This window comes from Ciconia boyciana, chromosome 4, assembly GCF_034638445.1.
Source record: "Ciconia boyciana chromosome 4, ASM3463844v1, whole genome shotgun sequence".
Classification (NCBI taxonomy): Eukaryota; Metazoa; Chordata; class Aves; order Ciconiiformes; family Ciconiidae; genus Ciconia; species Ciconia boyciana.
In genome coordinates this window covers 42837653-42850648 of record NC_132937.1, presented here as the reverse complement: position 1 = coordinate 42850648, position 12996 = coordinate 42837653, and the positions used below count along the sequence as shown (strand labels likewise).

General features: G+C 38.6%; 1 protein-coding gene across 2 annotated transcripts in view; it reads right to left on the bottom strand.

Annotated features, from left to right (window-relative positions):
• The window catches only part of ARSB (arylsulfatase B), a 74601-nt gene that overhangs the window by 9025 nt on the left and 52580 nt on the right, over positions 1-12996 (bottom strand). For both annotated transcript variants that reach the window (XR_012042253.1, XM_072860151.1), the window contains exon 7: positions 410-538. Coding sequence is in view for 1 of the 2 variants with exons in the window: in XM_072860151.1 (XP_072716252.1) it covers positions 410-538 (129 nt within the window). In the remaining variant the exon portion in view is untranslated. The remainder of the gene's footprint in view (positions 1-409; positions 539-12996) is intronic.

Here is a 12996-nt window from a genome sequence, read left to right as displayed (position 1 = left end):
CAGAGTCTCTTTAGTCCAGGGCTACCTACACAGGAGTCCTATTTATACAAAAAAGCTGCACCATTGGGATTCAAACTTCCATGTCACTTAATTTCATATCAATTAATTTCATGGATTTTCTTCTTGGATTCAATGATCCTTATGGGTGCCTTCCAACTTGAGATATTCTAATATTCTATGATAGTTTTTCCACTACTGTGAAAGCAATTTGTATACAAAATATTTGCAAAAGGAAAGAATATGTTGTTTGGCTTTTAGAAGTGCCCCTTCTAGATTTTTGCATGTGATCAAAAACCTGAGAAGGTAGCAGAATAACTAAAAGAAATGAAAATACATTAAACAGAATTAAACTGTGTTTGGGGCGGGTGGGAGATATGACACACTGTACAAAAAGGAGTTACTTCGTTACCTGGATATCCAGTTAGTAACTTCCATTTTCCACGTCGGATTGCTGCATGCATGGATATATTGAAAAGTGTACCATCCCATGGAGAAGAATTGCTCTGTGGTAAAGATGTCCCGTTGTCAATGCCAAGACCTTAATGAAACAGTAAACTAAGTTAGGTACATTGCATAAACATGAAGTCATTTTGAGAGTTCTGTTGGAAAACAAAGCAGTATCATCCATTTATTTTTATGTATTAGATAAAGAATTAGTCATCTATACAAACAAAGATCTGTGCTATGATTCACTGGATGTATTTAACTCAGAACTTGAACTGCACCCGAAAAGTTACCAGTAGAAAATGTCACACCTGAGCCCAGATAACTGGACTCATTTCATATACAGATATTGTATGTGTATCTCATATACCTATATTAAGAATGCTTATGATTTGACTTGCTAAATTTGCTCATACAAGTGTCTGTATCTTTTGCCAGTTAGGAATATAGGATTGAAAGATCTCCTGAATCAATGCTACTACAGTTAATTCTCTTAGATCACTCCAGGGACCAAGTTCCAGGTCCTGACTTGCATCCACATGCAGAGAGCTGTCTCTCTGGACTGAGCTGGCTACATTCACACAGATCCACAGCTGGCCAGCGAGGTACTTCTGTGGCATGACACAGCGTGTCACAGACTCTAACTCTGTCTTTGGCAGAGTCGCATATGACGTGGCCCCATATCCAGATACTGCAGAAAACTCTAAAGTGCCAACTATGTGCAAATTCCCTCCCAAAAGGAAACCTGAAGCTCCTCATAGGAGGGAGCTCAGAAAAAAATTAACATGCGTACTCCAGAGATGATCAGGAGAACAGTTCTTTACTGAAACCAGAAGGTAGTCAGACAGACACTCCAGGAGCATCCAAACCATCTTGCATATCCGCTTTCATAAACAAGATATGAGCTTAAGACATAAAATCTAAGAGTTTTATATTAACGGTATCAGTTGATAGCTGTTTACCAAAAGACTACCAGAAGGCAACTCTATAATCAGACTAGAAACAAGACATCAGGAGGTGGAGAGAAACCAATGTTGATATTCTAGCATCTTTCAAGAGATGACTTTCAATCAGTTTAGGGAATTTGAAGGACTCAGCTGACAGATTTTTGGCACTGAAATGAAGAAGAGAATCCATGAGATGTACAATGATCATGTGAGATCCAATATTAGAAGCAGAACTAGAGGTTTCTGAAAAGAGTAAATTCTGTACAGCACAGTGGGGCAAATTACATCTGACGGAAGAGAGCAACAGGAATTTTGGAAAGGAAATGCTGGGACATAATTTATCTATTTTTTATGAAGGTCCTGATAAGTTTCTATTTTATTACCAGGCTTCACACTTTGAATCAGTTTTCCCTTAATAAGCACTTCCTGTGCATACCCAAGTTCCCTGCTTACATCAAACTCGTATAATGTTCCCAGATAAATAAGGCTATAAAAGGGGACTACTTGTTTAGGGTATGCATACACAGATTGGGGAGGACTCAGCTCATCTTAGATCATGAGGCACTGAACCTGATGGTAAAAAAAAACCCAAACCCCTATACAAACAAAGAAAACTTCATAAATACCCCTGGAAGAATCTCTTCTGGAAGATAAATCCCCACACAGCCATGTGATGTCCGTAGCAGATACAAAACAGTTTAAAGATTAATACTGCTTACTTTTCACCATCATTATGTTATGTATTATTCCGTCATACTGTTTGCTACTGGGAATACTCATCTTTCCCATCTACCTTCTCAAAGAGCTCAATGAAAGACATTCAGCAGATCAAAAACACAACTATGTTTTTTAAACATTACGTCTCAAAATTACAATATTAAGGCTTGGTCTAAAGGAAAAATTATGTGCATCTGCATTTCTGATTTTAAGGTTTAGCATGGAGAATATGCTTCTGATTGCTGAGCTACAGTATGTGAAGCCATAGTATTACACAAGATAAATTATTTAAAATACTTCAAATAAACAGTATGAAAGATTGTATTTTTAGATATACTTTGCAAAATATCCTTAGAATGCCATGCATGAGACTTAGAATAAGATTCAAGAAGACAAAATAATTTTAAAACCCCCTTATTTGGTCGAGATAACAAAACTAAACTCCTAAACTAAGAAATGCTTTTACCAGAGCTTGCAGTTGAAGTTGTTTGGTGGAATATTATCTTTCAGCAAAATTTCTGAAGAGAAAAAGATAAATTCCCTCATGCTGAGCTATTATAAACAGAACTCTGTCAGTCATGTTAACTCACCCATTGCAAGCACTTGTCTTGTGCCAAAGAAATGTACTGTCTGTTTTTCAGACAAGTGCATTGCTTCCCAGGCAGTACAGGTCAACTTTTATTTTATGCTTGTTTGAATGCCCTCTACACAGGGTATTTATAGGACTGCCAGTTTATTACATCATATAAGCACCAGACACAGAACTAAGATAAATAAAAACATTGCTTGATATAAGTTCTCTTCTTCCCATCACATGACTGTCACCTTAAGCTCGGGTATTCCTCCCCCTGCGTTTACCTTACTTTCTCCTTCTCTTCAGCCCAGCTGTTAAGTTCCTAACTCTGTCTTCATTCTTCAGCTTCTGCTAGAGCAGGTGAAATGCAAAATACCTGGGCAGTCTTCTCCCTTGCCATATGAATTTTACAGGGATACCTTTTCCAATTTGGCAGACTGAAGAAGTCACATTGGTTTTGTTTCCTTTGCAAGATAAAATGTTCATTCCCATAGCATCTAAGGAGTTTTTCTCTGCATCTGTTCTAGATTGTTGGGGTTTTTTTCCTTCTTTTCTTCCATTATGGCTGACCAGGCAGTAACAACAGTCCCGTGGACTAGTTCAGCAGTCAGAGGACAGATTCTTTTTATTGATCTGTGTAATCAAGTCTGCCTTCACATGCCCACATACTCTCCTTATAGGCTTATATATAAAAAATGTGATGCTTTTGCTTGTGCAAAGAGGCTAGACATTTTATTTTACTGCCATTTGATCACCAGTGTAACAGTGGCTAATGAAATACTGAAGCTTTGTTTTTACCTTAAAAGAAAAATCCCACAGCCTTTGTCATGAATTTTCTTATTTTCAAACAGAAGCCACTGTTTCCTGAAGCTGAACTTTGGAGCCTCACCAGCTGCTATATTTCTTTTTAAGTAGTCTCTTGGGAAACGATACAGCTCTTATTAGTTAAGAAAGCAGTGAAATTTCATTCACATATTTATTTTCAAAAATTTAATGCTACAACAAATTGATCTAAATATTTTAGTGTTTTGTTTGGAGTTGTAGGTCACTAAAACATATTCAAATAGCTTTCATATCTCCATAGAAAAACCAAGTCCTTCAGAAAATGTTGCCCTTGGTAAGCAACTTTGGAGTTTATATCATATTTCAAGACCATTCTTAGCCTTAACAGCCTGAAAAATGGTTTCAGGACCAGACTTTGAGGTGGCCAACTCCCACTACCTGCAAAAGCAGTTTATTATCTAAATACCTTAAAGGCCTGGCCCTTTGCCCCTTATGAAAACTTCAGCTTAGTTCTTTTATTTCCGTTATCATACATTGTCTCTATAAACAGATATATATTCCAAATTAGGATGTAAAAGCCTAAATAATTTTCAATAGCTAATTTGTATCTTCAAGAGACCTGATTTTTCAGAAGGCCAATGTCATCAACTCTGAAAAATCTACGCAGGATGCTCAGAAAGCACCAGTCAAAAATGTTAGCTGCATTTGCAAAAATAATTGCCATTTTGGTAATTTGAATATTCCATAGCATACTCTTCAGGCAGGATGTTGAAAAATTTACTACTGAGTAAGTATATAAATAACATCCTGAATGATGACCAGAGAATACGTGGGACTTTTATAAAAGTGAACCATCTTTCAATGCATTAAGCCTTGCTAATGCACAAACATAAGTACAACAAAAGGGAAAGCAATGAACATAGGAGAAAAAAGCCAATCCTCACTCTGCATCCACAAAAGAATGTGCTCTGAACAAGCTATTGCTATTTAGGGAAGAGTTTGCAAAGTTGTAATGAACAGGAAATGTCCCGCAGCAGTCAAGAAAAGCAAAACCAATACTGGAAGTGGCAAAGAATGGGACACTATGCCAACACCTATGTCCTTGTTGTACCTCACATGGGATACTGTGTGGTTTTGGTCCCCATGTTACAAAATGGACACAGAAAAACCGTATGAGATACAAAGAGATGTGACAAGGAAGATTAAAGCTATGGAACAGCTTCTGTGTGAAGAATGGCTAAATAAATAGGACTGTTCATCCTCAGAGATGGACAACTGATGAGGACAGGACAGAGTTCTATGAAATTGTGTGGCCTTGACAAGCTGAATAAGGAATAACTGGTCTTTCCTAATAGGGGCATCAAATAAATTATGAAGTCGCATATTCAAAATAAACAATAGTATATACTTTCTTATCACAAACCCAACTCAAGTGTGGAATTCTTTTCCGTGGGATACTGTGGATGCCAGAAGTTTATGCAAGTTGAGTGATAAAAAGGGTTCACAAAGTGGAAGAACAGTCCATCAAGGATTCTTATATCCAAATCACAACCTAAAGATCAGGAGCTCCATTAGCTGCAGGTTGTGGGGGGCACATAAGAGAAGCATGTTTATGTGCTTGCCCTCATACACTCCTTCCTACACAACTGCTACTCTCGGAAACAGAATAATGAGCTACACAGATTTTTGGCCTGATCATACACAAGACATGTTACCAAATTACTTTCAGTTCAGGACAAGCCAAATATTTTGTTTACAAAAGAAAGTGCTATGTCGAAGCAGATTTATGCAACCCCTTTTCTTATATTAATCTCCGTATGTACCAAACTGAAAGGGTCAAAACTTTCACAAAGGGTAAGTATAGAAACATAGAATATCTCGCATTGGAAGCTACCCATAAGGAGCATCAAGTCCAACTCCCTGCTCCTTGCAGGACTACCTAAACCTAAACCATATGACTAAGAGCATCATCCAGACGCTCCTTGAGCTCTGACAGGCTTGGTGCCATGACCACTTCCCTGGGGAGCCTGCTCCTGTGACCAACCACCCTCTCCGTGAAGAACCTTTTCCTAATGACCAATCTGAACTTCCCCTGATGCAGCTTCATTCCATGTCCTCATGTCCTATCGCTGGTCACCAGAGAGAGGAGATCAGCACCTCCCCCTCTGCTGCCCCCCGTGAGGAAGCTGTAGGCTGTGATGAGGTCACCCCTCAGCCTTCTCTTCTCCAAGCTGAGCAAGCCAAGTGACCTCAGCTGCTCCTCCTAAGTCTTGTCCTCGAGACCTTTCACCATCTTGGTCACCCTCCTCTGTAAGTATATATGATTCAGACTCAGGTTTAACTGTAGTTTTACAAATACATGAACACCACGAGCCATTTCTAGCATACCCTCTAGTTTACTTTCATTGCTATTCTTAAAAGGAGGGATAGCATAAAGAAATGAGCATGTTAATTTTACCAGCAATGGCTTCCAATGCACAGATCAGTCCATATCAGTGCAGACAAGTCAGTTTTTTATTTAAGTCTTGTTTTTCATTAATACCAGAACGTAAACCAAGAGTAAAGTAATTGAAAGAATGGATTCACACCAGATTTATACTACTGTGATTGAAATCAGAATCTGATACCTACATTATTTCCTGCTTTAGTCATACAATTTTAAATTTTAAAAAAGCCCCTACAATTTACAGAAATGTTACAAGATGACAGGTTTTGCCATACTGAATAAGTTATTTGGTACATTCAATCCAGCAGTGAGTCCCAAGAAGTCATTAATAACTGATGATTCAAAGTAAAACAGAAAAGATAAACCAAAACTGCTTACTTTGCCCAGCAATCTGTTCTTTCACTTCACTTTCTAAGCACAGGGAAGATCACAAAAAAATGATGCAATGTGCTTAGCCCTGTTTTTTTCCTCCTAGCCTTTCAAAAAAGCTCTTCTGACCTAATTCAGTATCCCATGTGTACTCCTGATTTAATACATCATTTAGGTCGGTAGCTCTTCCAGAGAAAAAAAACTGTCTTCCTATGTATTTTTGCATACACTTACAATAGCCTTCTGCTTAACTCATTAGTTCACCTATCCAACTGGGCAATGATTTCTGGGGGTGGAAAACAGGAAGAAACATTTCTTCACATTTCTTCCCTGGTGATCAATGTATGCTTAAGAATCGATCATCTGTTCCTTGGCTCATATACTCCTAGTTACCTATCAGAAACTTACCTAAAATAAAAAAATACTAATTTATTTGACAACCATGAAAAAGACAAAAATGTCTGAAAATCCATTTATGTTCTGTGTAACTCAAAACCTTTTAAATTCTTCTACTACTGCTGTACACCAAAATAACTTTGTGACCCTTTGATGCCTGCAATGCTACATGGCAATAAAAAAAAGAAGGGTTGATCCAGTTTTACTACATTTTACAGCTTTAGATGTCTTATCAGAAGCTCTCTACTCCTCTTCCTGTATGTGGCCTATAAATCCAAATTGTTTATTTTTCTAAGTCTTATGATGTTCCTGACAGGTTTCACTGATATTCTCTGAAATATTTAATAATCAAGAGCAAATGTAAAACTAAAAACATTTTCCTAATGCAAAAAATAGCAAAGACAACAACAAAAAGGCACTGCAACACAGTCCTTGGTAGGTAGGCTGGAAAATGCAGATCTGTCAGCATCTTTGTAAATATTTCCTATTATTTGTTTCAATCTTTTGCTTCCTGCTTTGCAAAGCAAATACTTCAAGTACCACGTAACCATAATTTGTAAAAAAGATTTAAGGATAGTCAACACCCATATTGTGTAAATTTGCAAGGTTAAAAAGAAAAAAAGAAGGTAAAATCTGAGCTTTTTTTTTTTGAGGAAAGGCTTGTTCTTCAGATCAGTCTAAAAGACAAATTTGTGGAAACATTTTATTAAATGTTATAAATTCCTTAAGAGTATATTCATTTAACCTTCACTGTCTAATTTTTAATCATAAGAAGGAAGAAGATAAACTGCAGATTTTCAGCTGAGATTTAAAAAGGGTAATATATAGGGGAATACATTCAATATACATATGATATTTTCCTGGACAAACTGGCTGCTCATGGCTTGGATGGGTGCACTCTTCGCTGGGTAAAGAACTGGCTGGATGGCCGGGCCCAAAGAGTGGTGGTGAATGGAGTTTACTCTGGTTGGCGGCTGGTCACAAGTGGTGTTCCCCAGGGCTTGGTGTTGGGGCCAGTCCTGTTTAATATCTTTATCAATGATCTGGATGAAGGGATCGAGTGCACCCTCAGTAAGTTTGCAGATTACACCAAGTTGTGCGGGAGTGTTGATCTGCTTGAGGGTAGGAAGGCTCTACAGAGGGACCTGGACAGGCTGGATCGATGGGCTGGGGCCAGCTGTATGAGGTTCAACAAGGCCAAGTGCCAGGTCCTGCACTTGGGTCACAGCAACCCCATGCAACGCTACAGGCTTGGGGAAGAGTGGCTGGAAAGCTGCCAGGCAGAAAAGGACCTGGGGGTGTTGGTTGACAGCTGCCTGAATATGAGCCAGCAGTGTGCCCAGGTGGCCAAGAAAGCCAATGGCATCTTGGCTTGTATCAAAAATAGTGTGGCCAGTAGGAGTAGGGAAGTGATCGTGCCCCTGTACTTGGCACTGGTGAGGCCGCACCTTGAATACTGTGTTCAGTTTTGGGCCCCCACTATAAGAGAGACATTGAGGTGCTGGAGCGTGTCCAGAGAAGGGCAACGAAGCTAGTGAAGGGTCTAGAGCACAAGTCTTACAAGGAGCGGCTGAGGGAACTGGGGTTGTTTAGCCTGGAGAAAAGGAGGCTGAGGGGAGACCTTATCGCTCTCTACAACTACCTGAAAGGAGGTTGTAGAGAGGTGGGGGTCGGTCTCTTCTCCCAGGTAACAAGTGATAGGACGAGAGGAAATGGCCTCAAGTTGCACCAGGGGAGGTTTAGACTGGATATTAGGAAATTTTACTTCACTGAAAGGGTTGTCAAGCATTGGAACAGGCTGCCCAGGGAAGTGGTTGAGTGGCCATCCCTGGAGGTATTTAAAAGACACTTGGATGAGGTGCTTAGGGACATGGTATAGTGGTGGTCTTGGTAGTGTTAGGTTTATGGTTGGACTTGATGATCTTAAAGGTCTTTTCCAACCTATACGATTCTGTGATTCTGTGATATTTGCACAGATCTAATAAGCACAGATCAATTACTCTTCTCATTCCTCTAGCTCTCCTTCTTTCTTTCAATGAGACCAACTCAAGTAATTGGCAGAAACCTAAAATGTGGAGATATAAATAGACAGTACATCTAAAAATAAAATATTCTGCCTTCAGTCTATGATTAACATGATGAAAATGATCCATGTTGAGAAGTTGTTTTCTTGGTTGGTAAGAGATCAAAGAGCACACAGTTCTTTCTAACATGCCATTTAGTGAGGTCCTGACCACAAAATGTAAAGGGTCCAAAACAATATTGCTTGAAGCATGCTATATTTCTGTACACTGTGGTCTACAATACTAGTGTGCAGGGAGGCAATGTTGGGTACTGGAGAGCAGTTCTGGAGAAAGACAAAAGAATGTTCATTTATTATTTATTTGGGGGACAGAGCCCTGCCCAAAGAGTTAATCTAAATGGCCTAAGTAAGTGTTAGATTGACTAGGCCTCTACAATTTTCCAATATCCTACATAGTATCAAAAACATTCTTTTATAAGCAGCTACATATAATCAATGCCCTTTACGGACAACAGAAGCAAATGAAGCTTCTACCTTTGTTTCTTCATTTGCAAAACAAGGATGTTAGAAGTTATCTACCTTTTGCAGTATATTTCCCAAAGGAAAATGTGAAAAATACTAGCATTCTCTATAGTTAAGCTTCTATTTATGGTAATATAATGTAGCAGCAGATTCAGCCATGTGACAGGGAAAATATAATCACAAAAAGCTCCAAGCTTAATTGCAACCTGCTTGATGGAAAAGACTGAAAAGCATGCATTAAGAAAAGCCACAAAACCCAGGGTGAATTAAGATTTTAGATGGCTCACACTCTTTCCAGTGTAAATTAGAAATACATCTGAGAGAAATAATAAACAGGTGCTACTGCTTTGCAGGTGTAAAGTACATTTAAGAGCTTTCAGCTAAAGCAGGAGTATCACCAACATTTCCTGTAACACAAGTGTGTGTGCATATTACGCTACCTGGATGTATAAATAGTTTGATACCTTGCAGTTTACAATGTATACCACACAAAAGATTCCCTAGATATTTTCTTAGTAACTAAAAATTATCTCTGTAGTTCTCAAGACTTCTATTTCAGTATAAATTTTGTCTGGCTACGCAACACCCCCTATCACTTATTTGGTTACTCCACTCCAATGTTCAAGTATACATAACATGATCCACATAGAACAAAAGTTTACTGCTCGTACCACTTGGCCATCTAGGCCAAGAAACTAAGAAACCATGGGACAAGAGGAAAGATCCTCACATGGATAGAAAATCATCCAATAAAACGGGAAACAAAAAAGCTTTTGATTTTGCACTGGAGAGTCTACCATTGGATTCCTAAAGGAATTTGTGCTGGGACCCATACTGTTGAACATATTCCAAATGACCTGGAAAAGGGACTGAACAGTGAGATTACAAAGCCTGTGGATGACGATAAGTATTTAAAGCTGACTGTCAAGAACGACAGAAGGCCCTTATGAGACTGGGTGAGTAGGCATTAAAATAGGCAACGATATTTAACATAGATACAGGTAAAGTGATGCAAGTGTGAAATAACAGTCCTAAACTCACATATAAAATGATGGCCTGCATGCCACACATAATTGTCCAAGAGTGAAACCTTGGCATCATTACAGATTGAGCTGACACTTTTTCAGAATTATGTCAGCACTGAAAAAGAAAACTGAGTGCAAGGAATTATTAGAAGAGGACTCATGAACAAAGCAAAAAGTTCCATGCAACTGGAAAACACTAGTTCTGGTCTCCCCATCTCAAAAAGAATACAGTATGACTGAAAAGGTTCAGAAACCAGTTACAAATTTGGGTGACGTGCAATCATTTGTGAATTAAAATCCTCTGCTAGATGTACATTCTGCTTAATTAAATTAATATGTTCTGTGAAACTCCAGGGACCAGGCTGCTTCTATCCCCTGCACGACCAAAGGAAGGTTCTTCCCATCTTGTGTGATGTTGAGCCAAATGCAATTGAACAATCAAAACCTTATTGTTTTAATTGACAGGGGACATATCAATGTAACACACAGGCCAAATAGTTTGGATGCTTACTACTCAGACCTCATGAAGTATCTTGAGTGAAGCCACATCATCTTGGTAGTTGTTAGTATATTCAGTGTGACTACAGTCTCTACCTGACCTGACTAGACATCATCTACAATGCGGAACAGTACTACTACACAGCATGTACCCACAGTGAGAAAAACTCAAACATCCTGAAACACTGGATGAGACATAAATTCTTTACCCCGGAAATTCATGGTCTGCTTTTGCCAGTAACAGTCACGTTCCAACTGGACTAGACTATTCTCTGAACAAATATAATCTTGGCTACATCCTCAAATTCAATTACATGCCATTTTTTTTCAATCACCAAAGATGTTTCATGGAAAACCTCCATGTTATTCTACCATTTTGTAAAATCTTCTTTTAATAGCATCTCAGCTTGTTGCTATCAGAACAGTGAGAACACCTCTCTGAGCTGTTAGTCCCCTGCCGTCCTTATCACTGTGTGACAGAAGAGATTTCATTTTGTCAGTAGGCACCACATAAGCCACAATTGTCACTAAGACAGCATTACAATAAAGTCCTGCTTGTTTGCAAAGACTCTTGGGAGGATCATTGGGAGTGCTCATGTTTTCAGACATATCTCTGCTAATGGAGGCTGGAGAGACACATAAAGAGCTATAGGTGTGACAAGAGGCACGCGTCACAGGATTCTGTCAGTTATGCCCTCAGAGCAAGGAACACAGCCATAACAACGTTGCATCGCACAGCCAGAAGGCAAGAAACAACTGAACTGCAGAAACTAGTGCTTGCAGTAAGGCAGCTTTAGGGAATGAAGTGGCACTTACGCATATGTCCAAAAAAAATACTGCATTTAAAATAATTCAATCTTGTGCATACAGATTGTCAACTCACTGAAGACTGTCACTCCAGGAAGACAGATTTTCAAAAGGTAGTGTTACCTGGCAATGACAAGTCTCAAGGGGATAAATTAGATGTTAAGGTTGTTTTTTTTTTAAATTTTGCTGAGATTATACTCTAAAACATTATGAGTGATTCAAAAAACTTTTCGATACTTTGTAAAAATGTTTTTATTAGGAGTGAACAGCTCTGTATGTTGTGGAGTAGAATTCTGCTTAATAGTTGAACCAAACATTGGGAAAAAACCACTCAGGCTACTTCCACTAGAACTTAAAAGCAACAAACAATAACTGGCATTATTTTCATAGTAAGGCGATGCATATGCCTTCCTGCCTCTTGTGATCTGATTAGTAGTCTATAAAAACCACAGAGGAGATCCCCAGACAGAAGTCTGGGACTGGCAAACCAAAACCCACTTATATATGAAACCCAAACAGAAAGAGAGTATTTTCTAGTATGTTCATTACCCTCTCTAACATCAACATACTATTTTAATCATCCAAGAAATCCCTATTGTATTCACCACCTTCATATATTGTCAGAAAAATGGTAATGGTATCATTCTCCTACTGCTTCCATTAAAACGATTCAAAGGTTTTGCACGTCACAGCTTCTGTTCCAATGTAAATCATTTGACTCTATTATCAGGATTTAAAACATTTACTTGCATTATGTCCATTAAATAGAAAAGAAAGAAAACCCAAGCAGTTCAAAAATCACAGATTATTACTTTTCTATCAATAGATACTGCAGACTCCTTCAAATCACCTTAGCCTGTTTTTGTGCTACAGAAGCAGTAGGTAAAAAATCACAGACTTTCTTAAATATTATGGAACTCCACATAAAAATTACCCTTATTAAAGCAGTCTTCACCTTTTCTCTCCCGTATAGCTACAGAAACATAAGAAGTCTTACATACAACTGGATGACAATTCCCCAGGCAAAACTATCACTTGCCCATAAAGAGAAAATTTTGCACTGTGTTTCACATAGATGCATTAGAAACTTCATAGATGGTGCTGTACTGGAAATTTATTTTTAGCATTTTATACAACGGAAACTTCATGACAAAAATTACCTCATGCTAGACTTAATTCTGTGAAGCAGCCTGTTGTTTAGTTTTTATTGAGAAATGCACAAGACAAAGCAAAGTCCAGGAGGAGTTTTAAGAAATTCTCCTTATTGCTCTGGCAAAGTGCATATTGTTATCTTGGCATGAATGCAACGCATGTTCCTCCTGCAACTGCTTCAGCTCTGGGATCCAGTGCACACAAGACAGTCAACTGCGGTATAATCAGTTCTGGGTAAAAGTGCTGATCTCACCAGGATCAGTTTGATCCTCTGCAAATTGTCTTAAGGTCTT